Genomic DNA, 27,329 nt, shown 5'->3' with positions numbered 1-27,329 from the left:
TGCGACCGCCGCCGCGGTCCCGCCTCCGACTCCTACTCGCCCCGCGGAGGCCAGCCTCCCTCCGGCCCACACCTCAGGGCCTGATGGCACGTTCCTGTGGCCCCTTCGGGACATTCCTGAGGACCCGCTCCTTGGAGTGGGGGATAGAATTTTAATGCTTTCGTACTTTTTTTTCTTTGAGTCGGAGTCTCACTCTGTCGCCCAGACTGGAGTGCAGTGGCCGCTCCCGGCCACCGCAGCCTTGACTTGCTGGGCTCCAGAGATTCCTTCCGCCTCAGTCTTCCAAGTAGCTGGAACTACAGACTCGTGCTGCCACACCCGGCTAATTTTTTGATTGATTGTAGAGATGAGGTCTCGCCAAGTTGCCCAGGCGGGTCTTGAACCTGCGGGCTCAGGCAATCCACTCACCTCAGCCTTCCAAGGTGCAAGATTACAGGCTGAGCCACCAAACCCAGCTGAGAACCATATTTTTAGACTGCTTATCCACAGCAACATCTACTGGGTCAAATTGCTCACCAATCAGTGGGAACTTTATGCCCATTCCACATGAAGTTTAGCGCTTAACCCAGTGTATTCTTGGTAATGGGCAGTTTGATTACCTATTGGAAAAACATTGTTTCTGAGGTAGGATAGAGCACCGTGTAATGAAATAGTACCATGTATAAGATATGACTTGGTGCCTTTGGTCCACTTTACTTGTAAACAACTCTGTAATTAGTGAGGGTTGGAAGTCTTTTCTATCATAGGGCTGCCACCATCTGTTCTCCCAGAAAGCCTTCTGTCATCCCCATGTGGAATTAATGAAGCTCATTGGGAGCATAGTGGAAATGACTAGAGTAGTTTTTTTGTGTATGTGACTATATTTTGAGTCCACCATAGTTCAGTACTTTGGCAGTGTTGAGTTTATACATCTAGGGCAAATGGAATAGTATATTCCATAATTGATAAGTAGCTGGTATGGGGTTCTGAAATGATTGTCACCTTTTATGTTGGTTCAGCAGAGCTGCTCTTGAGATGTTGTGGTTACAGGACTCAGGCCAAGCCTGGAAGTAAATTCTGGGTAAATTCTAACATATCCACAAAGGAGAATTCTGGGCTATAGGAGGATTTGGAAGCATATGAGAGAGAAAAATGGTTGAGTGGAAGAAAAGTTTGGTATGGCAAGGACAGAGTGTTACTTCCTTTCATGTATTTGAAAAGCTATCTTGTAGAAGAGGGTGGAGAACAAGGATCAGCAAGAAGTTTTTACAGGAAGCTCAGAATTTGGCTTACTGAGAAAAAGATCTATTTTACTAGTCAGAATTCTCTGAAATACTTTGTATGAGTTTTATGTTACCGGAGGAATTTAAGGAGAATCTAGATACCCCTGTGGGAGCCATTCATTCAGTATGTTCTTGAGCATATTGTTTGCTAAGCCCTAAGATAGGGAACAACTGATGTTGTCTTACAGTGCTTACCATCTTGTAAGTTGCAATCTCAAATGGTGGGGCTGCGTTAGAGGAACACTTAAGTTGCCTTTAGCTGAGATTCATGAAGGTTTACTGTCATGACTCTAGTACCAGTAACATTTTCTATGTCTCTACTTGGTCGATATGTTTAAAAATCATAGGTTGGCGGGTCATGGTGGCTACCAGCACTTTGGGAGACTGAGGTGAGAGAATCGCCTGAGCCTATGGGTTCGAGACCAGCCTGGCAACTTGACAAGAACTCATCTCTACAATTAATCAAAAAAATTAGCCAGACATGGTGGTGCGTGCCTATAGTTCCAGCTACTTGGAAGGCTGAGGTGGAAGGATCGCCTGAGCCCAGCAGGTCAAGGCTGCGGTGGCTGGGAGCGTGCTATTGCCCTCCAGCCTGGGTGATAAAGTGAGATTCCAGCTCAAAAAAAAAAAAAAGTGAGACTGGGCGTGGTAGCTTACACTACACATGCTACTGCCCTCCAGCCTGGGTGACAGAATTATGCTCGTACTCAAAAAATAAAAAATAAGAAAAATAAAAAAATTTAAAAAGTCATAGGTCATCTCATGAGATCTTATTTAGTAAGAATTTTCGATTCAGAGGAAGCCTACTAGAATACTAGCAGTGATACAGTGTCTTAATCTTCTGCGAGACTGAGGCTTTAAAGCTGTTGCACTGAGTTTTGTAGTTCGGTGAAGATTTTAATTGAGAAGTATTTTGCTTCTACAACCTTTTGTCTGTAGGATGACTTCAATAGCAAAAAATCCTGCCACTCAGCAAGTATTTGTCAGAGGATTAAAAACTGTCTAGATAGGTTCAAGCTGAGAATTGTGATGAATTAAGAGTCAAATCTTTCTAAAGTCTGACTAGCTCCTAAGAGTGGGCCATTATGTCCAGTTATTCTGAAGTGACTTACCCAGGGTTTCCTTTGCTTTGTGAATTGAAATGATCCTAGTTTTTTGTGTTTCTTTTTTCCGAGTTGGAGTCTCACTCTGTTGCCCAGCCTGGAGTGCAGTGGCATGCTCCCAGCCACCGCAGCCTCCACCTGCTGGGCTCCGGCGATCCTTCCGCCTCAGCCTTCCAAGTAGCTGGAACTACAGGCGTGTGCTACCATACCTGGCTAATTTTTTATTTATTTATTAGTCTCGAACCCACGGGCTTAGGCAGTTCACTCACCTCAGCCTCCCAAAGCGCGGGATTACAGGCTGAGCCACCAAGCCTGGCTGATCCTAGATTTTTAAAGAAGTTTTTTGCATAACAGTAAAACTACAGACTAAAATAAAGAATAGACAGATTGTTTCATAGCAAAACTTGGTTGGAAGATTATTTAGCATTCAGTAAAGGCATTAGTAGTAAACATAGCTGGTATATAAAATGACTTTACGAGAATGGAAGACCTGGCAATAAAAACTATACCAGCATTTAATCAAAACATGAAAACCAGTGCTAAAGTTTTGTTACAAATATGTAATATATATCTGATCATAATAATTAAAATTAATTGTAGACAAATTGAAGTGTATTTATTACAGAAGTGAAACTGCATAAAGAGTGGAGTTTTAGCCGGGCTCGGTGGCTCAGCCTGTAATCCCGCACCTTTGGGAGGCTTAGGTGAGTGAATTGCCTGAGCCCGCGGGTTCGAGACCCGCCTGGGCAACTTGGTGAGACCTCATCTCCACAATAAATCAAAAATTAGCCGGGCGTGGTAGCACACAACTGTAGTTCCAGCTACTTGGAAGGCTGAGGCGGAAGGATCGCCAGAGCCCAGCAAGTCAAGGCTGCGGTGGCTGGGAGCGGCCACTGCACTCCAGTCTGGGCAACAGAGTGAGACTCCAACTCAAAAAAAAAAGAAAGAGTGGAGTTTTATTTTAATTTTCTATTTGTATCAAAAAATTAGGCCAGGCACAGTGGCTCACGCCTATATACAACTCTCTGGGAACCTGAGGCAGGAGGATTATTTGAGGCTAGGAGTTCAGGTTCAGCCTGAGCAACATAGCAAGACCCTGTTTCAAAAAGAAAATAAGAAAAAATTTACATGTACTGTATGTAATTGATAGTCAAATAGTATCACAAGGCTTATATTGAGAAGCAACAGCTCTTCGTTGTTTTGCTGGAGAGGTGCAAATCATTTAGTCTTTTAATTCTTCTGTTATTTTCCCCCATGTTGCTGAATCATAGGATTATATAGCAATTTATTTTTTATAGTTGTAGTCTTCATCTATTGGTGTCCTACTGTGTAAGGTTATAGCTTAGTTGTTTACATTAGCTTAGTTGTTTACATTACATTACATTTGTTGTTAGCTTAGCATTGCAATTTCTCCTTATATATAGACATGAGGTTTTATTCTCTACCCACCCCCTAACCGCCTTCCCATGGCTGGTAGCATTCTGAAGTGGAGTTACAAGTAGAGGAAGGGGACTGGAACTCTCATCACTGAACAAGCAAATTTTACTTTATCTTTTTCACTTATGCCTGCTGTCCCTGAGTCCACAGTGTCTCTGGTTCAGCTTCTCATGACTGTAAAACCCTGAGCTTCTGCTTGCATTTAGGAATTTGGTCTTGGTGAGCTTGGGGAGGGGACTAACTTCTTAGATTGAAATTAACGAATTATCAGTCCCATTAGCACTTTAGCTTTCAGGGATACCTGGTGCCTTTAATCTCCTGAGTCTTCCAAGGTTCTATACCTGAAATAGGCTTGTTGCTTGTTGGTATCCTCCTCATTGCATACTGTTAGATTTCTGCTTTTTTGGCCCTTTAAGTATGTTATTACTTACCACTTATCCTTCTTTGTGTCTTTTGAAATCTTGTTCATGTTTATTTGCTGTTATCTCTTCACATAGTCTTGATCTTTGTGGGTTTATTCCCATTTCATTCCTAACTGGCATTTTAGGATTTTAGAAATGAGTGAAAACAAGCGTTTGTTTAATAAATAACTGGAACTTAAAAACAATTTTTTTGCAAAATGAATAGGATGAAAAACATTTTAAAGCAAGATGTTGCCATTGGGAGAAATTGGATGAGTGATTCTTGGGGGATCCCTTTTATTTCTCACAACTGAATGCGAATCTATAATTATCTCAAAATAAAAAATTTCCATTCCTTTTGGACTATAACTTTTCCTTTAAGAATTTATTTATCGGCCGGGCTCAGTGGCTCAGCCTGTAATCCCGTGCCTTTGGGAGGCTGAGGTGAGTGGATTGCCGAAGCCCACGGGTTCGAGACCCGCCTGGGCAACTTGGTGAGACCTCATCTCTACAATAAATCAAAAATTAGCCGGGCGTGGTAGTACACGCCTGTAGTTCCAGCTACTTGGAAGGCTGAGGCGGAAGGATCGCCAGAGCCCAGCAGGTTGAGGCAGCGGTGTCTGGGAGTGGCCACAGCACTCTAGTCTGGGTGACAGAGTGAGACTCCAACTCAAAAAGAAAAAAAAGAGAAAAAGAAAAAAAAAAAAAGAATTTATTTATCAGTCGGGCTCGGTGGCTCAGCCTGTAATCCCGCGCTTTGGGAGGCTGAGGTGAGTGGATTGCCTGAGCCCACAGGTTCAAGACCTGCCTGGGCAACTTGACGAGACCTCATCTCTACAATAAATAAAAAAAGTTAGCTGGGTACAGTAGCACACGCCTGTAGTTTCAGCCACTTTGAAGGCCAAGGCGGAAAGATTGCCGGAGCCCAGCAGGTAGAGGCTGCAGTGGCTGGGAGCATGCCACTGCACTCCAGTCTGGGCAACAGAGTGAGACTCCAACTCAAAAAAAAAAAGAAATTATTTATCAATGTAATTGTAGGTTAAAAAATATTTTTTAGACCAGGCACAGTGGCTCACACCTGTAATCCCAGCATGTTGATAGCCTGAGGTGAGAGGAATGCTTGAGCCCAAGAGTTTGAAACCGCCTGGACAACATACTAAGACCATGTCCCTACAAAAAATTAAAAAATTAGTGGAGCATGGTGGCATGCACCTGTAGTCCCAGGTACTTGGGAGGCTGAGGTGGAAGGATCGCCTGAGCCTAGGAGGTCAAGACTGCAATAAGACAGGATCACGCCATTGTACTTCAGTCTGGGCAACAGTGCAACCCCGATTCAAAAAAAAATTTACTTTTATTTTTTGGTAATCTACTCTCTTTCTACACCATTCCTAATACAATGTATTAATTGCTGTAATATATATTAATGTGCTATAAGTTATGAAGCATTTTCATAATTTTTTTTTTTTTTTTTTGAGTTGGAGTCTCACTCTGTCACCCAGACTGGAGTGCAGTGGCTGCTCCCGGCAAGCGCAGCCTCGACCTGCTGGACTCCGGCGATCCTTCCGCCTCAGCCTTCCAAGTAGCTGGAATTACAGTCGCACGCTACCACACCTGGCTAATTTTTTGATTTATTGTAGAGATGAGGTCTCGCCTGCCCAGGTGGGTCTCGAACCCGCGGGCTCAGGCAATCCACTCACCTCAGCCTCCCAAAGGCACGGGATTACAGCCTGAGCCACCGAGCCTGGCTGCATTTTCATAATTTTTTAAAACTTAGTGCCTATAGTACACGATATTGACAAATAACTTTTGGCCAGCAATGATTGAGGATGCCAGTTTCACTGGCACTTTACCAGCTTTGTGTACTGTCACACATTTTTTTTTTTGTTTTCACTATTTGGTTAGAAAATGTTATTCTAAGGTAATTTTAACTTTTGGTTTTTCTTGATATCTTTTCCTAGACCATTTCAATTTCTGTAATTATAGCCTACTGAAGAGTAGTTGTGTTTTTTGAGACCTGTGCTCCTCTTTTCCCCACTTTGCAGTTTATTAATCAGTTACTTGGAGTTGTTCCTTTGTCGACACCAACAGAGGATAAGCTGGCACTGCCTGCTGACATCAGAGCTCTGCAGCAACATTTGTGTGTGGTGCAGCTGACGAGGTTACTTGGCTTGTACCACACCATGGATAAAAATCAGAAATTGAGTGTGGTCAGAGAATTGATGTTAAGGTACCAGCATGGACTGGAATTTGGTGAGCAACCATTCAAAATGTGCACTAGTTCCCTGATCTGCTAAGACTTATAGGTGTTTTAAAAACTGACTTCTATCACCCTGTTTTGATGACTTTGGTAAAGAGCATATTTTGTCAAGTGGGAAGATCATCCAAGTAATATGATGCAAAACCTTTCTTAAGTTTGGAGTTTTAAATAATTGTAGTTAATGTCTATATTCTTCCCAATATGATGAGCTAACTCTTTATTATACTGGAGCTCATATGGATCGTATAGTTTATGTTGTCACATTTTCTGCTTATAGGCCTTAATATTCTTAAAATATAGACTATAAGTGAACAAAAGGAATATTGTAAATTATAAGATCAATATTTAGTTTAAAAGCAGATGATCTTCTTGTTGGCTTGGCCTTTGCTAGATAGATATATGTGACAGAAATATAAATTGTCTGACTAGAAGATGTCAGTATTTCTCCATATTCTAAGAAATTAGATGAAGTGAGAAGCATAATATTAATTTAGTTATACATAGTGCTTGGCTTATGTTTTTTTCTTCATCTAAAACCTCCTTCCATATCTTACCACTCTCCCTTTGGGACCATCGTGGATACCACCTCTGCTCTGGAACCCTTTCTCCTATTCCAGCTGAATGTGGTTTCCCCTTTTGAACCTTTTGATTTATGGCTTATATTTTTCTTCTGGTACTTATTATAGTCCTATTTTCCTTTTCATCTTCCTTCTGTCACTTTCTTGCTTTAAAAAAATTCCTTTGGCGTGGTAATAGTTGAACAAATGTTAAAACAGATGATTTTTTTTCCTACAGGGAAATCCTGTTTGAAAACTGAATTGCAATTTTCTGACTATTACTGTCTCCTTGCTGTCCATGTGCTTATTGATATATGGAGAGAAACAGGTAAGTAGTGGTGATTTCAATTCAACTGTACCTTTTGTTTTTATTTTATTTTATTTTATTTTATTTTTTGAGTTGGAGTCTTACTCTGTCGCCCAGACTGGAGTGCAGTGGCCGCTTCCAGCCACCGCAGCCTCGACCTGCTGGGCTCTGGCAATCCTTCCGCCTCAGCCTTCCAAGTAGCCAGAATTACAGGCATGCGCTACCACGCCTGGCTGATTTTTTTTATTTATTGTAGAGATGAGGTCTCGCTGCCCAGGTGGGTCTCGAATCCGCAGGCTCAGGCAATCCACTCACCTCAGCCTCCCAAAGGCGCGGGATTACAGGCTGAGCCACCGAGCCTGGCTACCTTTTGTTTTTATTGATTATAAGTACTGCATTCTTTCCTTGGATTAATTATATAATATATAAATTTGATTTATATTTTTAGGTCTTTGTTCCTTGCCCTTCTTCAGGGTGCTTCTAGAAGAACTAGTCTCCAATTTATCTCCCTTCCTGTAATCAGGATAGTCTTAAATCAGTAGATATCTGTTCTGTTTTTAAATGTTTATAATAGATTTTTTATAGTCATTGCTCATTATTCCAGCTATGGTAATTAAAATACAATTAGTAGATTCAGAAATAGATGTGTGGGTTCATGGAACAGAAAAACCCTTTTTATTTACTTTGGCAATATTTATGTACAGGAAAATGCATGCTTTTTGGAATGTAGTTCTGATTATCTCATTAAGACAAAAATATAATACATGGTAAAGGAAGCGTCATGAATGATTGAGGAAGAGAAGGTTGATTCAGCAAATGGTATTGCCTTTTTTTTAGCTTCACCCCCTGACTTTTCTCTTATTAATAGTTTGGGGAAAAAACAACTTTAGATGCTTGTTGCATATTATTCATGAGAATGAACTAAAGAAAAAATAAGGGGTGAAAGTGTGCAAGACAGGCACAACCCTTGCCCTCAGCAGATCATTTCACAGAGCACTCAGTTTTGCTTACCATCCCATTTTTTTTTCTTCTTCTTATCATCCCATTCCTAAACTCCTTCAGAGGTACTCTGTTTTCCTGAGGATAAAGGCCAGTTGTTTTAGCTTGGTTTATAATGCCCTTTATAATCTAGCTTCTGTCTACATCTCCAGATTTTTAGGTACTTAAATCTACTGTAAAAAATTTTTTGCTACTGTCACTTAACATCATGTTGCTTCTTTTTGAAATAACTTTCTTACCTCCTTAATCTTTTAACAATGCCATGGATTTCTTTGTTAGAGAACAAAGCCTCTCTTGATTTTACCTCCTTCCCCACTGAAGATTTTATGTCCCTTCTGAACGTTAGTAGGACATTGTATGTACCTACATGGTAGTACTTGTTATACTCTATTGTACAGGGATGAGGAATGGTGAAATCCTTGTTATTAGAGAACTTGTTTTCTGAGTCCCCAGAGTAATGGGATGGCATAGGGTGGCAAAGTCATCTCAATGTAAAAATCATTAATGAGCGTTTTCAAGTGGAGTAAAAATTTGAAATCAGCAGAAAATTGGTGAGGGCTTTGCAAGATAATTGATTTGAATGTGAAAGAATTGAGTACTTTAGGAGGTTTATCCTCTCAAATATTTTTGTCAAAAAACATTTCTTTGTAATTATGCTGCAAAGGTAAAATGAGGAGTGAAAAATCTCATTTTGTTAAAACTGTATTATAAAATTTAGTTAGAAAAATTATGTCCCAGGAGACCTCATCAACTTTTGATGCACTTTGATTTAATGAAGAATTTGCATAGAGTTGTTATAGCTGAAAGTTTGCAAAATAAAATAATAAGTGTCTTCATACTTGATTTAATAGTTCAGAAAGAAGTATAACCTAAGCCTTATTTTGATGCTTATTTTTAAATTTTGTTTCCATTTTAAATAGATCTTTGTCTTTTTTTCCCTAGTTATCCTTGAATAACCTATACTTCTTTCTTACAATTATCTAATCCCTATAATTGTCCACCTGTTTGTTCTGTTTGAGGCTGGGATTCACCTGTGACTCTTATCTTTGGATTTTATGTCTGGTGGTGTTCCAGAGTTTAGGTTTGGTCAATGAATATTGCATTACATACAATTATGATTGTGAAGACCAGGTAGCAACATGAGAAAACAATAAGCAAAATAGCGGAACACAAAATTAGATGTGTGCTATCGCTTCTACATAAAAGCATTTTATATAATAGCTATTATAGTTCATAGGAAATACATTAAATAATAATGGTAGTTTGGGTAGATTATTGGTAGTTTGCATACTTTAGGTGATATTATAGGTGATATTTATCTAAAGTCTCAGATTTTGGTTATGTCCTATTTCTCTTCTTTTGGAAAAAATTATATAGACTGTTACCTTAAAATCTTACATAGGGCTTTCATTTTAGCTTTCATTTTTACTGATTGTAAAAGTAGCTGGTAAAAATTTTGGAACACAGTTTATTTAAGCTCTCACCTTTCCAGACCCCAAATGCACTCTAACATTTTTTTCTTATTTTCTTCTTCTCTATTCTTCTGTGCACTTGAGATTGATGATTAAACTGAAAGTATTTTATGACCTAGTAAAGCTGTCTTTGGGGACTTTTATAACAATTACCTGGACTGCGCATAGTGGTTTTCGCCTGTAATCCTAACACTTTGGAGGTGAAGGCGAGAGGATTGCTTACGCCCTCAGAGTTCAAGACCAGCCTAGGCAACGTAGCAAGACCTTGTCTCTGCAAAAAAATTAGCCAGGAGTGGTGGCACGTGCCTTTTGTTTTAATTACTCAGGAGGCTGAGGTGGAAGGATCAGCTTCCTCCTGTCAGGAGGTCGAGGCTGCAGTGAGCCATGATTGTGCCACTGCACTCTAGCCTGGGTAACAGAGTGAGACATCAACTCAATTAAATAAATAAATAAATAAATAATTATCTGCTCTGTTAGAAGTCTACAACTACCACCCATAAAACTTAATCTATTTATTAAAAAACTGTGTTCCCTTATCTTTCTCAAGCTGCACATTTCCTCTACTGCTTTCAGGTTTCCTTAGAGAACTATTGGTCAGTCAGAAAATCTTTGAATTCACCTATAACCTGTGGGCCACCACTTAGAAATGTCTCATTAGGCTGGGTGTGGTGGCTCAAGCTTGTAACCCCAGCACTTTGGGGGACTGAGGCCAGAGGATTGCTTAAGCCCAGGGGTTCGAGACCAGCCTGGGCAACTTGGTGAGACCTCATTACAATAAATCATAAAATTAGCTGGGCATGGTGGCTTGTCCTGTGGTTCCAGCTATGTGGAAGGCTGAGGCAGAAGGATTGCCTGAGCCCAGCAGGTTGAGGCTACAGTAGCCGTGAGCATGCCACTGCACTCTAGCCTAGGCGATGGAGTGAGATTCCAACTCAAAATAATAAAAAAAAAAGAAATGTTTTACCTTCCTGGACTGAACCAATGTAAATCTCATATGCATTGATTTACGGTTTCTTGTAAATTCTGTTCTCCTGAAGTTGTATGTAACCAAACTACCATTTAACCACACCAGCTCCTCCTAGGGGCATATACCATGAGCTTAGGTCCTCAAGTTGGCCAGAATAAGCGATCCTAAATTATTTTACAGTTTGGTATCTTTTTGTCAACAAGATCAAACTTTTCATACTAATTTGAATTTTCTGTGTGTGTGTGTTTACTAAATATTATTACACAAGTGTTTACTCTTGTAATTAAAAACTCGTGTTTACTCTTGTAATTAAAAACTCTTCATTAACATCAAATGACTGTATGATGTTTCCATGTGTGGATATTACTGTACTTAATCATCTCCCATCTTTTTTTTTTTTTTTTTTTTTTGAGTTGGAGTCTTACTCCGTCACCCAGACTGGAGTGCAGTAGCACGCTCCTGGCCACCGCAGCCTTGACCTGCTGGGCTCCGGCGATCCTTCCGCCTCAGCCTTCCAAGTAGCTGGAACTACAGGCGTGTGCTGCCACGCCTGGCTAATTTTTGATTTATTGTAGAGATGAGGGCTTGCCAAATTGCCCGGGCAGGTCTCAAACCCACGGGCTCAGGCAATTCACTCACCCCAACCTTCCAAGGCGTGGGATTACAGGCTGAGCCACCGAGCCCGGCCATCATCTCCCATCTTTAGACAGTACAATGAATATTTCTGTATAGAAAGTTTTGTTTTGTATTTCATAGTATTTTCTTTAGAGAAATCCAAAAGGACTGAATCTCTAAAGATTAAGACTATTGAAAGACTGTTGATACACATAACCTTTTAAAATTTCACAGGCCAAAAAAAGGTGATCGTTTTAGATTGAATTTTTTTTTTTTTTTGAGTTGGAGTCTCTGTTACCCAGGCTGGAGTGCAATGGCATTCTCACGGCCACTGCAGCCTCGACCTGCTAGGCCCGGGAGTTTCTTTTGCCTCAGCTTTCCAAGTAGCTGGAACTATTGTCACATACCACCATGCCCAACTAATTTTTTGATTTATTGTAGAGTTGAAGCCAAGTTGCCCATGTTAGTCTCAAACCCATGGGCTCAGACAATCCTCTCACCTCTGCCTTCCAAAGTGCAGGGATTATAGGTGTGAGCTACCCCACACGGCCTAGTTTGATTTTAATGAGCAGATATCATATTTGACATTTTGTTAGGAGAGTTACATATGGAAGAAAAACTTATCTATAGAGAGCATCTCTATGGGGTCTTATAGAGAAAATCCAGGGCATGGAATGTTGGTAAACTTCAGTTCTCCTTCAAAGTCTATCTCTTCCCAGAATCTGAGACTCTTAGAGATTCCATAACTTCTCCCCAAAAGACCTGGTCACTTAAAATTTGCGTCATTTTTACTGAGGGCATGTTTAAGAATTGACTTAACTTTTGAGGAACTGTCTATTTAGGGAAATTTTCTATTTTGGTTATAGGTATGTATCTAAAATGTGTTCTTTTTGGTATAAACACATTTGTAAAATAGGGGAGGGCTGATGTCTATAAGGCTTGGTTTTTTGTTTTTGAGAAACCTTTATTTGTTGTCAAGATCAGTGGATAATGTGATATTTTGGTTCTAGGTGACGAGACCGCTGTGTGGCAGGCCCTGACTTTGCTGGAAGAGGGATTAACACATAGCCCTTCTAATGCTCAATTCAAACTGCTGCTTGTTCGGCTCTACTGTATGCTGGGTGCATTTGAACCAGTGGTGGATCTTTATTCTAGCCTTGATGCCAAGCATATCCAGCATGATACTATTGGGTTGGTAGTATATACTCTGAATAATGAGCAGCTAGCTGCACCAGTGTGCGGTGTAACTTATAGATTTTAGCAGTGAAGTTGTCCCTGACATTAAACTTTATAGATTAAAAATAGGGGTCAACTATTATATGATCCATTGCAAAGCAGTTTTATTTCTGCCAACATTTTGTGGCAGTTTTAAAATTTGCATAACTTGGAAATGTTTTCAGAGTTTTCCCAGAGATTGCAAATACTTTGAAGCCTTATTCTTTGAAGCCTTATTCTTAACATGTATTATTTTAACCTTTACTTCTGACTTGCAGTTGAGGTTGACACATATACTTTATTTGAACTTGGAGATCCTTTTGAATTTGTAATTTTGTCTACTCAAAATCAAAAGTATTTTGATTACTTAAGGGCTTTTTCTCTGTCCCCTGCGATGGTTTTAGGAAGACAGCATTATGTTCTCTTACAACTTTTACATTACATAAATCTTCAGAGTGTAAGAAAGAGTAGCATAGAACTTTAGGTCTCCTGCAAAATGGAGTTAACTATGTTCTTTTTTTAAAAAAATTTTGATCCTGTGAATTAATTCATTTCTGTGGCAGGATGTTTTACTTTTTCCTTATGCCTAACCATTTCTTTGCCAAGTAATTTGAAGTGTAGTGTTTGATACTAGAGGTGGGTAAGTATAACATGTATTTTTTTCTTTCTTTCTGATCTAGTTATCTTTTGACCCGATACGCCGAATCTTTAGGTCAGTATGCTGCTGCGTCCCAATCCTGTAACTTCGCACTCAGGTTTTTCCACTCCAACCAGAAAGATGTAAGTGAAAAAAAAAGCTTTTTTACTATAGTGTTGCTTGCTGATTACATACAAGACAGAGTGTAAGTTACCGCATGTCAAGAAGTACACGTGTTGAGGTGCACTATGCTATACTAGGCCACAGCTTACTGTCCAAGGCTGGTAGAGAGTTATTTGTGTTTGTTAGAATGGGTGTGTTTAATAGAATCCTTGGGAAGTTGCATTTAAAACTGTGTAAACAGGCTGTGAAGTGTTATACCTCTCAGATCTGTCTTTTTGATTTCTAAGAGACTTTTCCAAGGGTATAAGAAATAGCCCATAAATGTTTATAGCCTGCCATGCCATATAAGATTCTGCAGTAGTAGCTGCTCTTTGTTACCTTATTTAATTCTGAAGTTTATATCCTCCTTGCTCTTTGTCAATAGTGAATACACTTACATTTTCTTAGAAAAATAAAGGACATTCTAAGAAATTTAGGTCAATAATATGTCTTTTAAAGTAGCAATAAATAAGATAGAACTTTTCTGTGCCATAATGAAAGGATGGAAATTGTAACTTATTTTTCACTGCAAGCAGACTTGAGTTCCACTTAACTGGTCAAGCAGAAGCTTTTGTGGAAAAACCTTATGTCTATACTCAGCTGACCAACCACAAGAAACTTCCTAAGAATGAATGTGGAGAGAAGGCTTGTTTTTAGGGCGATCACTGCCTACTTGGTTCTCACATACTTGTCTCTCTCTTTTTTTTCTTTCTTTCTTTTTTTGAAACAGGGTCTTGCTCTGTTGTCCAGGCTGGAGTGCAGTGGCATGATCATAGCTTATCGCAGCCTCAAACTCCTGGGCAGCTCAAGCAATTCTCCAGCCTTGGCCTCCTAAGTAGATGGGAGTACAGGCATGTGCCACTACATCTGGCTAATTTTAAAATTTTTTGTAAAGATGGGGGTCTCACTGTGTTACCCAGACTAGTCTCAAACTCCTAGCCTCAAGTGATTCTTCTGCCTCAGCCTCCCAAAATTCTGGGATTAGAGACATCATCCACCATGCCTGGTGGTTCTCATGTACATCTAAGACTCATTTCCTGCCGGGCTCGGTGGCTCAGCCTGTAATCCCGTGCCTTTGGGAGGCTGAGGTGAGTGGATTGCCTGAGCCCGTGGGTTCGAGACCCGCCTGGGCAGCAAGACCTCATCTCTACAATAAATCAAAAAAATCAGCCGGGCGTGGTAGCACATGCCTGTAATTCCAGCTACTTGGAAGGCTGAGGTGGAAGGATCGCCGGAGCCCAGCAGGTCGAGGCTTCAGTGGCCGGGAGTGGCCACTGCACTCCAGTCTGGGCGACAGAGTGAGACTCCAACTCAAAAAAAAACAAGACTCATTTCCTGAATTGACTGTGCCAGATATCTGCCCATAGCTTCCCATTCCCGTGGTCTAAGGAACTGGCAAGGAAGCTAGTTTCTGGTTTTCTTCTTGGCAAGCCTCACTTAGGAGAAAAATTTTAAAAACCCTTATGTTACTATAATAGCTACGCCTAATCTATCGTCCATCTAATTCTTTAAGAGTTCATTAAATATAGAAAGCAGGGCAGAAGCATTTCTGAACGATGGAAAATAGGTTTGTTGTTCTCAGTTTATGATAATTATGTTCTGATAAGTTTCTGGGAGTGGCCTAGAGGGTTAGATTAGCAAAGGATAATATAGCTTGTAAGCTGCTTATCATCTGTTAGCTTTTTAGCCTGTGTCCCCTCCCCCAAGGGTTTCTTTTTTTTTTTGAGTTGGAGTCTCACTCTGTCGCTCACACTGGAGTGCAGTGGCCACTCCTGGCCACCACAGCCTCCACCTGCTGGGCGATGGCGATCCTGCCTCAGCCTTCTGAGTAGCCAGAATTACAGGTGTGTGCTGCCATGCCCAAGTGATTTTTTGATCTACAATAAGAGATGAGATCTCGCCAAGTTGCCCAGGCAGGTCTCGAACCCGCCGGCTCAGGCAATCCACTCACCTCAGCCTCCCAAAGCGTGGGATTACAGGCTGAGCCACCAAGCCCGGCTCCCCAAGGGTTTCTTTATCCTCCAGTGATTGGGCTCTCTGTTCAGATACCATTTTGGAACACAAATTCTGATCAGAGAAAGGAACCTGGGTGTCAGCATCTGAGCACTTTGTTCAGAAGATGCTGGCGTGGGTTGGAGGTCAGAAGGGCATCTCTAGGACACAGGATTTCTAAAATCTCCTAGCATAAGTGAGTTATATATCTATGAGTTTTCACTATCTGTTTAGATATCTGTGCTTTCCCTCCTCTGTTTCCAAGAAATCTCACTAACTCAGGGGAAAAAAAAATCTAAAGAATTAATTTCCCCAAATCTCATTATGTAGGCTCACATTTCTGTATTTATAAGAAAGAGCTTAAAGAACCACTTGATTAATGAAGAAACTTGCAAAGCTTTGTTTCTCAAATAGCTTTGATGTAGTGGGAATAAATAAGGGATTAATTCAAGCCTACTGGCTGGTTTTCCTCCAGCTTTGAATCATCCAGCCTTCTAGAAAAGCCATATTATTCATGAAGATGTGGTTAATAAAGGTACATTATTTTATATGTAGGTTAGGCTTTAATTTTTCTTGCCACAAATATTGTGTCTGAAGAGTTGTTTTGAAAGAAAAAAAAAACAGAACCACAAAAATTTTGCAATGTAGGCACTGGACATCCCCAGGAACAATGTGAGAAGGTGTTATCCTCAGTGTTTTTTTTCTATCTTTGATGTTTTGATGATGGTTGTGTATGACAGAAGTGACTAATTCATCTGAATATATGTGATGTTGAACATGATAAAACTTGCATTTTATTGAGATTAGATTGCATTTACTGGACTAGGAACTCTTTGCTTGAAATGTATTTTTATTACTACGAACTAAGAAGATGGAGCTTACTTATTACTCTTAGGAAAGTAGACAATCTTGGGGGTGGAGGGGTCCTAGAGGCAAAAGAAAAACAAAATACCGCAAGGAAAATTTACCTTGACCTTAATGCCAAGTACCAGAATAAGAAAATAAAGACTGAGCCGGGCTCGGTGGCTCAGTCTGTAATCCCAGCACTTTGGGAGGCTGAGGTGAGTGGATTGCCTGAGCCCGTGGATTCGTGACCCGCCCGGGCAACTTGGCGAGACCTCATCTCTACAATAAATCAAAAATTAGCCGGGCGTGGTAGCGCGCGCCTGTAGTTCCAGCTCCTTGGAAGGCTGAGGCGGAAGGATCGCCGGAGCCCTGCAGGTCGACGCTGCGGTGGCCGGGAGCAGCCACTGCACTCCAGTCTGGGTGACGGAGTGAGACTCCAACCCAAAAAAAAAAAAGAAAGCAAAGAAGGACTGTGGTATGGACTGTCTCCTAAATGCATCTAAGGCTAAAGATCATGGCTATGTTATACTGTATATGTTAAACCTTCTGCTCATAGTATTACAAGTATCTCTCTTCAGAGTCAAAGCTCTGTGTTCTATATCTTTTATTCTTGGTTGTTTTGGGGATCCCCAGGTGACTGATGTATTTCAATTCCCAACTAGCTCTTTGAAAGAACACCTTCATTTTTACTTAAATGAAAAAGCCAGTGTTCTGCTTAGAAAGGCTTTGTACTGTGGGATTAGAAGTTATATTTGGAAGGCCTACACAGAGACTTGCTTTCTAGAGAGGTTATTTCCTGCTGTCATCTTTACTTTGGAATAGATTTTTTAATAATGTTAGACTCAGTACTACATTTTCGTATCTCTGAAAGTCATTTACATGTCTATGGTTCCTAAAAATTCCCTTTAAATTATCTGTTTTAGGCATTCGTGATGATAATTATTCAGGGGTTTGACTTTATTTTGCTAATTTTTACAGTGACCAGGGTTCATTTCAGGATCCATACGGGATGTCAATAGCCTCCTTGGTGCATAAATGAGTAGAAATAGGTGCGGACAACATACTTTGATATTCAGAAGTCTTTAAGTGCCTGTGGCTTCCAGTTTTGCCTGCAGTTACATTCGGTGTTTTTTTTTTCCAAACGAGTAATACTTATACAGCCTTTGTCCTATCAGTCGCTTCCCAAGTCCTTGTCTAGATCTGCAGTGGTACTTTGCTGCAGTGTTAAAGGAGGACTATCTAAAAAAGACAAGCCAGGGAATCATAGCTACCCTTTTAGCTTATTAAAGACTATATTCTTTCTTTTTTGCCCCTTGTTTTTCTCTTTTAAAAGCTATTGCTTTTTTAAGAGAGTGGTATTCCATGGACCACTCAGAAATTAAAATTGCCTCTACACTCGGTAAGGCTGGGTTCTCCCCTTTAATCATAGTGTATTTTATAAATTTGATTGGAATTACCAAAGTCATATTTTCTTCTTGATCAATTGTTAAATCATATGTTCCTAACCAGCTGGTTTTTCCAAGCTGTAAGTTTCTGTTGCAAAGGCTGATAGTAAACCTTGCTATGTTTTCTAAGCCAAGGGGCCATAGGATAGGCATATATGTTAAAGTATCCTGGCCTCCTCTTGATGGGGTGTATCACTGTCTTTAATCAAGCTAGAAGGTACACTCGAACTTTTTTAGGTAGTCCTTCTTGAAACCTGCAGGATCACAAGTAATCTTTTTAATTTTCTTGTGTCCGTCCGTCTTTAATTTCTCCAGATACTGCAGGCAAACAGCTCGCCGAGGTGTCCCATGGGGGTTTAAAAGCCGCATCGAATGCAGTTGAATTAGCGCCCGTGGCGCAATCCCGCGGCCTGAAATGAACCCTGCAAGGCTGTATATCAGAGGGTATGTTGTTGACTATTGGCCTATTTTCCTACTGGGCAAACTATTCAGACATAATGGAGATGGGGGCAGAGCTGATTAACTGAGACTGTATAAAAAGACTACCTTTTCTAGAAAGGATCTTTGGGGCAGACATCAGTTTAGAGCTTTTACTTTTCTTGGCCCAAAGGGTAATCTTCTGTCTGATCCAGATGGCTAATAGGCCCACACCTATGAAATGTTCTTCCCTGAGATTTCTTCTATTGTCAGGATTTCTGTTTAGAATTCTTTATCTTGTCTCTGTTCTGTGATGTTTCATCTGTACATACGTATTAATCTAAAGCACATGTGGTAAGTGTTCTCATCACTTGTTTATGGAAATTTCTAGCAGAAGAAACCTGTTTCTTGATGTCTTTCTGTTTTCAGAATAGTTTATGACATGAATATTTATAGGTCTTTTGTTCAGTATCTTCAATCCTAATGTAATGCTTATATACCATGTGTTTGTGATACAGTATTCAGAAATAAACAAAACCAAAGAGCAGCCTGTCTTTTTCTGAAGGCGAGTGATTTCAAGTGGTGGGGATCAAGTGGTTCTCTTATTCTGATGTTTTTGGAACATTTATATGAAACAGTTTATTTTAGATACAGAAAAACATGGAGTAATATCCCTTCCAGAATGACACTAACCAAATTTTTGAAGGATGTAGCAAAACAAAACTTCCATTCCTGTTAAGTTGAAAGACATGATTGCCAAGAGAAGATCTGTGTAATGGTAGCAGCAGTTGGGTATTATGATTAGTAATATTAGTAAAGAAGACATTTGTCTCAGGTATAGGAAGGAAGAAAAATAACATTTTAAAAAGCTTATGTTCTTTTAGACCAAGACCTTTAGATACTAGATTCAAACTTAATTTTAGTTTTGAGTGTTTTGTTTTGATTGGCAGGGTTTGCTTACATTTCCTGACTTGTGAAATATTTATACCAAGATGATGTCTTTCCTTCTCAGACCTCAGAATATATTATTCAAGCTTACAAATATGGTGCATTTGAGAAGATCCCAGAGTTTATCGCTTTTAGGAACAGGCTGAATAATTCTCTTCATTTTGCACAAGTTCGTACTGAACGCATGCTGTTAGATCTTCTACTTGAAGCAAGTATGTAAGTATTGTACAAGAGCTATAAAGGAACTAAGGGATTAGATTAGTTGCTGAGAACTATTAGTGGTTAGGATGCTTAAGGAATACTGAGGGAAAAGAGAAAAAGGATAGGAACAGGGAAGAAAAGGAAATCAAAACCTGGCACATGAAAGAGTACTGCCAGCTATATCTTGGGTCCATTACTGAAGTCAACCTAGGCAGTGGTTATCAACCTTTGGCCCGTGCTGTGCTTACAAGATTACTCCTCCCCTATAAACCAAGGTGTTTCAGGAATTAATACTGATCCCCTTTATTTTGATTGCACTTCCACAAGGCTTCCCCTTGCTATGTAGCAAGCCAGCATGATCTGTGCTTGTTTCTATTTCATTGTATATGCGTCCTTCTTTTTTTTTTTTTTTGAGTTGGAGTCTCACTCTATCGCCCAGACTGGAGTGCAGTGGCCGCTCCCAGCCACCGCATCCTCTACCTGCTGGGCTCCGGCGATCCTTCCGCCTTAGCCTTCCAAGTAGCTGGAAGTACAGGCACGCGCTACCACGCCTGGCTAATTTTTTGATTTATTGTAGAGATGAGGTCTCGCCAAGTTGCCCAGGCGTGTCTCGAACCCGCGGGCTCAGGCAATCCACTCACCTCAGCCTCCCAAAGGCGTGGGATTACAGGCTGAGCCACTGAGCCCGACTTTTCCTTCTCTTTTCTTTCCTCTTTAGTAAAAGTACTGGCTGATAATGTCTTCATGACTGTTTCACTATTATAATAATACATAAGTTTTCTGTGTCACAGATCAACCAGTTTAGCAGAAAGTATAAAATCAATGAATCTTAGACCAGAAGAAGATGACATTCCATGGGAAGATTTGCGAGACAACAGAGACTTAAATGTTTTCTTCAGCTGGGATCCAAAAGACAGGTAACTGGAATTTTTTTTTTTTTTTTTTTAACAACAAACATTTATTTTTGACAGTTCTGTGGTGTCAACATGGTTGGGTTCTTGGTGAAGGCCTTCTTCATGATTATGTCTTCACATGGTCTTCCTTGGTTCAAACACACATGCACACAAGCACATGGAGGGGGGGAAGGGAGAGGTACCTGGAAATTAATCACGAGCAATTTTTTTTTTTTTGAGTAGGAGTCTCACCTTGTCACCCAGGCTGGTGTGCAGTGGCATGCTGATGGCCACCACAGCTTCAACCTGTTGGGCTCAGGTGATCCTTCTGCCTCAGCCTTCCAAGTAACTGGAACTACAAGTTGCCCAGGCTGGTCTTGAACCCGTGGGCTCAGGCAGTCCTCTCACCTCGGCCTCCCAAAGTGCTGGGATTATAGGCATGAGCCAACTGCGCCCAGCCATTTTTTTTTTTTAAGAGCAGGGTCTAATTCTGTCACCCAGCCTGGAATGCATTGGTATAATCATATGACTTACTGCAGCCTATAACTCCTGGGTGAAGCAATTTATTTTTAAAGAATTAGGATGAATCTAGCTGGGTGTAGGGGCTCGCACTTGTAATTCCAGCACCAGCCTGCGTAACATAACAAGATCTTCATTTCTACAAAAAAAAAAAAAAACATTAGCTGGGTGTGACAGTGCATACCTGTAATCCTAACTACTCAGGAGGCTGAGGCTGGAGGATTGCTTGAGTTCAGGAGTTCAAAGCTACAGTAAGCTATCATATCACAGTACTCCAGCCTAGGTGACAGAGTAAGAAAAAAGAAAGAAAAAAATTACATGTTTGTTGTAGGAATGAGAAAATATAGGTAAGCCAAATGAAGAAAATATCTTTCAGTCCTATGTTGGGACTGCTGGCTAATCTAAAAGTTATATCTTATTCGGAGCATATATGAGAATTCCAGATGAATTCAAGAATGTATCTTAAAACTAAAACTCCTTAGAAATTCTAAAAGAAAAAAAAATTTTTTTTGAGTTGGAGTCTTACTCTGTCGCCCAGGCTAGAGTGCAGTGGCACACTCATGGCCATTGCAGCCTCGACATGCTAGGCTCAGGCAATCCTTCTGCCTCAGCCTTTTGAGTAGTTGGACCTACAGACACGTGCCACCATACCCGGCTAATTTTTCTATTTATTGTAGAGACAAGGTCTTGCCAAATTGCCCAGGCTGGTCTTGCCAAATTGCCCAGGTTGGTCTTGTGGGCTCAGACAATCCTCTCACCTCCACCTCCCAAAGAGCTGGGATTACAGGCGTGAGCCACTGCACCCAGCAGGAAATATTTCTAAATGAGGAAAGACTTTCTTAGCATTATGTCAAATCTGGGAACATAACTTCTGTAAATAGAAATCATAAATTTGTTGAGTTCTAAAGGTTATGGTAAATTTTCATATATATAAGAACTCTTAATAAATCAGTAAGATTGTTAACTAAGAAACAAATCAGGCAAATCAGGCAAAAGTCTTAATAAGAAATTCAAAGAAACACACCCCGCAGCAATACAGATTTTATTTCTAACAAAAAAGATTAATACTTGTTGTCAGCCAAGTTATGTGGAAAATGGTTATTTTAATGTATTTACGGGAGATAAAACTTTATATAATCTTACTATAGGAAAGGATATTAAAGACTAAGAATGCCACATACCATTAATTTGCAGATCCACTTCTAGGAAAGTAGAACCTAAGGAAATAAATGCACAAACATGCAAAGATGTATATATGAGGTAGTTCTGAAAATACTGTGATTTATGGTTTACCAAGACCATATTCACTGATTCACTAGAAGGACTCAAAGGGACTCAGCACATAGTTACTTTCAATGGCTAAGGTTCATTATAGTGTGAAGGGTACCTGACAGGATCAGCAAGGGAAAAAAGCATATGCCGAGTTAGAATTTTGTGAACAGAATTCCAGTGCTTTTTCCCTTCTTTTTTTAAATTTTATTTTAAAGATGTGGGGTACAATTCAGGGTTAGGTACATATGTGGTCATCATACAGGTAAAGTTTGTGCCTCCCTTTGTCCCTACTTTGCCTGGTTTGAGAGCAGTTACCCTTATTGATGTAGTGTGGCTCCTTCCTGGCAGTGTCCCACTACTGCCAGTCCCTTTCTTAGAGTATTATGATAAATGTTCAGGGTCCACTTATAAGTGACTACATGTGGTATTCAGATCTTTGTTTCTGTGATAGATCATTGAGTATTATAGACTCTAAATCCATCCAAGCTGCCATGAAGTCCATAATTTTATTTTTCTTTATGGCTGCATAATATTCCGTTGTGTATATGTACCACATTTTCTTTTATCCAGTTCACTATTGATGGGCAGCATGGTTGGTCCCATGGTTTTGCTATTGTGATAGAGATGCATGTGTAGGTATCTTTTTCATAGAATGATTTGAGTTCCTCTGGGTATATTCCTAGAAAGAGGATTGTTGGCTCGTATGGAAGGTCGATTTTTAGACTTTTTAGGAATCACCACACTGTAAAACTTTTTTTTTTCTGAGTGGGAGTCTCACTCTGTCGCCTAGACTGGAGTGCAGTGGCTGCTCCCGGCCACCGCAGCCTCGACCTGCTGGGCTCCGGCGATCCTTCCGCCTCAGCCTTCCAAGTAACCGGAATTACAGGCATGCGCTACCACGCCCAGCTGATTTTTTGATTTATTGTAGAGATGAGGTCTCGCTGCCCAGGTGGGTCTCGAACCTGCGGGCTCAGGCAATCCACTCACCTCAGCCTCCCAAAGGCTGAGCCACCGAGCCCGACTTTTTTTTTTGAGTCTGAGTCTCAACTCTGTTACCCAGGCTGGAGTGCAGTGGCATGCTTACAGCAATCTCAGCCTTGACCTGCTGGGGCTCAGGTGATATTTCTACCTCAGCATTCCAAGTAGCTGGATCTACAGGCATGCGCCACCATACCCAGCTAATTTATTTATTTATTGTAGAGATGAGGTCTCGCCAAATTGCCCGGACTGGTCTCGAGCCCCTGGGCTCAGGCAATCCTCTCACCTCTGCCTCCCAAAGTGCTGGGATTACAGGCTTGAGCCACCGTGCTCAACCCTTTTTCCCTCCTTTGAAGGGACACATCCAGTGTGCTCATTTCTCCACCAGCAAAAAATAAAGTAACATATGCATAGTGTTTCTGCTCAAGGAAGCCCATAAAAGACTCAGTAGTGCTCAAGGTTTTCATTGACCTATTCTTTGCCCAGCATGTACCACTGTTCAAGAATCCCGAAGTAAAGCAGTTGTTCACCATAAACTACATGGTTTGTATAGTTTTGCCACAATGAACCACTCTTATCATTTAGGAAATGATTGGAGTGCCAAGTTCCCAGACATCAGCCAAGGGTCAACTGTGCAGGCTCTTCTAACACTAATAGCTTAGACCTGCTACATTAACTCTATTCTGCAAACATTCATAAAAAGGTGAAGTATACTTTGAACCAATGTGCTTAAAATTGCTTATATTATTTTTAGTTATATTTTTATGCATCCATATTGTAAAAGTCTGATAGGATCTGTACCAAGCTTGTAAATACTGCGGGTGTTTGGTTTTCAGGGCATTTTTTCTATTTTTTGCATTTCTTTCATTTGAGTTTTGTATATCATGTGTTATTTTTTATCATCAGAGAATAAAGTCTCACAGGGAAAATGACCTGTTAGGTAGGTTATAATTCCCATTTTATTTATAGTGAAATGGAAATTCAGAAGATTTTGACTTGTCTAAAACCAGTCAGCTTGTAAATGAAAACTTGAGCCATTGAAAGCAGTCTTGACTGGTGAAAGAGAACTTTGAACGATTTGAAGGCAACAGATTGAATATGGATGGTTTGGGGATGTTTCTATTTAAGGGATGTTTCTGAAGAACATAAGAAACTCTCCTTGGAGGAAGAGACCTTGTGGTTAAGAATTCGATCCTTAACATTGAGGCTAATCAGTGGACTTTCAAGCCTCAACCACCCTGTGGAACCAAAGAACTCAGAGAAGACGACTGAGAATGGTGTGTCCTCCCGGATTGATATTCTTCGTTTACTCCTTCAACAGCTGGAGGTAGCCCTGGAGACAGGAAAGCGATTTATTGAGAAGGAAATTCAGGTATCATCAATAAATATTTGCCATCACAGCTGCAATAATTATATTTATGACTATTTAGACATATTTAAAGGGCATATTTTTTCCCTTTTTTTCCTAGTATCCTTTTCTTGGTCCTGTACCTACCAGAATGGGTGGATTTTTAAGTTCTGGCTGTTCTGAGTGCCAGATAAGCTCTTTTTATCTTGTTAATGATATTTATGAGCTGGATATCAGTGGTTTAGGTAAGTGTACACTTCCATGTGTGTTTACTGGCTCTTTGTCATTGAAAACTTAATAAATGCAATAAAATGTGTAAGCATCATAGATTTGGAAAAATTCAGTGTATATGGAAGCTGTTCTACGTATGTCTGGTTTAGTATATAAGAGAGTATAATTACAGGTTACAAAGTAATCTCTTAGAAGCTTAAGTCCATTTCGTATTTAAAATTACTTATTATAAGCTGGGCTCTGTGGCTTAGCCTGTAATCCTGCGCCTTTGGGAGGCTGAGGTGAGTGGATTGCCTGAGCCCGCGGGTTTGAGACCCGCCTGGGCAACTTGGCGAGACCTCATCTCTACAATAAATCAAAAATTAGCCGGGTGTGGCTGCGCGTGCCCGTAGTCCCAGCTACTCGGAAGGCTGAGGCAGAAGGATCGCCGGAGCCCAGCAGGTCGAGGCTGCCATGGCCGAGAGCGTGCCACTGCCCTCCAGCCTGGGCGACAGAATGAGACTCCAACTCAAAAAAATAAGTAAATAAATAAAATAATAAAATAAAATTACTTGTTATGAACAAAAAGTGAAGAAATTCATTTGTTGAAATATGATTGGATTTTAAAAGTGAAATCCTAAATTTTGTGGAGAAGAGTTTTTTTTGTTGTCTTTTTTTTTGAGTCAGTCTCACTCCGTCACCCAGGTTGGAATGTAGTGGCATGCTCACCACACCCTTGACGTGCTGGGTTCAGGTGACCCTTCCACCTCCGCCTTCCAAGTAGCTGGCATGTGCTACCACACCTGGCTAAATTTAGATGCGGTCTCACCAAGTTGCAGGAGTTGGTCTCGAACCCGTGGGTTCAGGCAGTCTTCTCACCTTAGCCGCCCAAAGTGCTGGGATTATAGGCATGAGCCACTGTGCCCGACCTGAGAAGAATTTTTTTCTAAGCTCTCAACCCAGTGAGAATCACAAATATTCTGTAGACCTTTTGTTTTGTTTTGATTTTCTGTTTTGAGTCATGCTCTTACTCTGTCGCCCAGACTAGAGTGTATTGGCATGATCACGGCTCACCATAGGCTCAACCTCCTAGGCTCAGGCAGTCCTTCTGTCTCAGCCTCCCAAGAAGCTGGAACTACAGGCACACATCACTATGCCAGCTAATTTTTGTTGTTGTTGTAGAGATGAGGTCTTAGTATGCTGCCTAGGCTAGTCTTAAAAGTCTGGGCTCAAGCATTCATTCCTTTCTCCTCTGCCTTCCAAAGTGCTGGGATTATAGGCATGAGCCACTGTGCCTGACTGATATCTCTCTCTCTCTCTTTCTCTTTTAAAGAAAAGATCATAGGGTTTTTAGATCCTTTCAGAGTATTTGGAGCACATAGGAAGTACTCCTCCAGGATTTTAGATAGTACCTTTGGCAGAAATGTAATTAATGCCTTTCCTTTTTTTTTTTCCTTTATCTTTTCTGCCTCTCAGTAGTGAAATTAAATTTCTAGGAGTCTTAAGAGAAAATAAAATGCACTTGTCCATGAGCTGCTTGGGGGTATTGCCCTTATTTATCTTTCTAAAAAAAGAATTGAAAGTTGTTCATTTTTTGTTTTTCATATTCAGAGGATACAATAGAGATCCAGGAACGAATACAAAATAGTCTTAAGTCTTTACTACACCAATTAAAAGGTAAGTGTTCTTACTGAAGATTCCTGTATTTGTATCTGATTGTCTGGCAGTAGCTCAATTTTTTTTAACAGAATCTTGCAAGAGGATTTGAAAATAATACTGCATACTTCTAGAATTTTTAAAGACTTACTCTTAATTATTAAAAGTTAAGTTTTGATTAGAAAAATAGTAGAAACCTATTACAACTGGCACACAAATGGATATAGGCTTTCCCCCATCCCTAAGCTTATCCCCCCCAGAGGTAAGTAAATACTGTTAACACTTTGGAGCCAGTAGCTTAGATTTCACCCTTTTGAACAGTCACATGTGAAAATACACAGTAGTAATTTTTTTAATATATGAAAAAGCATGTATAATACATGCTTTTCTGGCTAATTTTTTTGTTACCTTGCATACCTTCCCATTTCAGTTATATACACCCCATCTATTTTAAAGACTGTATTCTGTAGTATTGTATCAGTGTACCAAATTGATTTATATTCTCTCCAATCAGTGACAAAATATATTAGTTATTTCTTATATTTGTAACAGTGCTGAACTGAACATCTTGGGACAAATTGAGTACTTATTTGAATATTTCCTTGTGATTAAATTCCTAGGAATAGAATTATTGGATAAGAGGGTACATATATACATCTGTAATGTTATTTTCATGGGACCTACTTAGTCTTTTTTTTTTAATTATTATTTTTTGAGAGATGAGATCTTGCTATGTTGCCTAGGCTGGACTCGAACTCCTAGGCTCAAATGATCTTTCTGTCTCACTCAGCCTCCTGATGCTAGGACTATAAGGTGTGTGCCATCATGCCCAGCTTGGTCTTTTATTTTATTTCCCAAAGGATGTCTGGAAAACTTAAATATGAAGAATGTCTGGAAAACTTAAAGATGATCAAAATTATGAGAATAAAATGTATTATCTGTTATGAAGATGCATTTCTACAATGTACTTTCTTGGTCTTTCAGTCCATAATAGCACAAATTGTTCTAAATCATTCCCTCAAAGTCTTAATTTTACTCTGCCCATGGTGTATCTCTGAAAAGACTTAGTTGGTGTTTAGAATATATGCTTTATAAGGCTACCTTTTATATTTGAAGACAATAGAACAATAGTCAATGTGGTTTTTTATTTTTATTTATTTTTATTTTTTTGAGTTGGAGTCTCACTGTCACCCAGACTGGAGTGCAGTGGCCG

The 27,329-nt window shown here is 40.2% G+C and overlaps 1 protein-coding gene across 1 annotated transcript in view; it reads left to right on the top strand.

The window, feature by feature from the left end:
• NAA25 (N(alpha)-acetyltransferase 25, NatB auxiliary subunit) overlaps positions 1–27,329 on the top strand; it is an 81,482-nt gene that overhangs the window by 40,311 nt on the left and 13,842 nt on the right. The window contains exons 12-20 of the mRNA XM_008059557.2: positions 6,246–6,453; positions 7,256–7,345; positions 12,388–12,568; positions 13,273–13,372; positions 19,104–19,255; positions 20,032–20,157; positions 24,031–24,274; positions 24,372–24,495; positions 26,072–26,137. Coding sequence (XP_008057748.1) covers positions 6,246–6,453; positions 7,256–7,345; positions 12,388–12,568; positions 13,273–13,372; positions 19,104–19,255; positions 20,032–20,157; positions 24,031–24,274; positions 24,372–24,495; positions 26,072–26,137 — 1,291 coding nt within the window. The remainder of the gene's footprint in view (positions 1–6,245; positions 6,454–7,255; positions 7,346–12,387; positions 12,569–13,272; positions 13,373–19,103; positions 19,256–20,031; positions 20,158–24,030; positions 24,275–24,371; positions 24,496–26,071; positions 26,138–27,329) is intronic.

This window comes from Carlito syrichta, unplaced genomic scaffold (assembly GCF_000164805.1).
Source record: "Carlito syrichta isolate Samal-C Ts95f unplaced genomic scaffold, Tarsius_syrichta-2.0.1 Scaffold304253, whole genome shotgun sequence".
NCBI lineage: Eukaryota > Metazoa > Chordata > Mammalia > Primates > Tarsiidae > Carlito > Carlito syrichta.
This window is presented reverse-complemented; position numbering and strand designations above follow the sequence as displayed.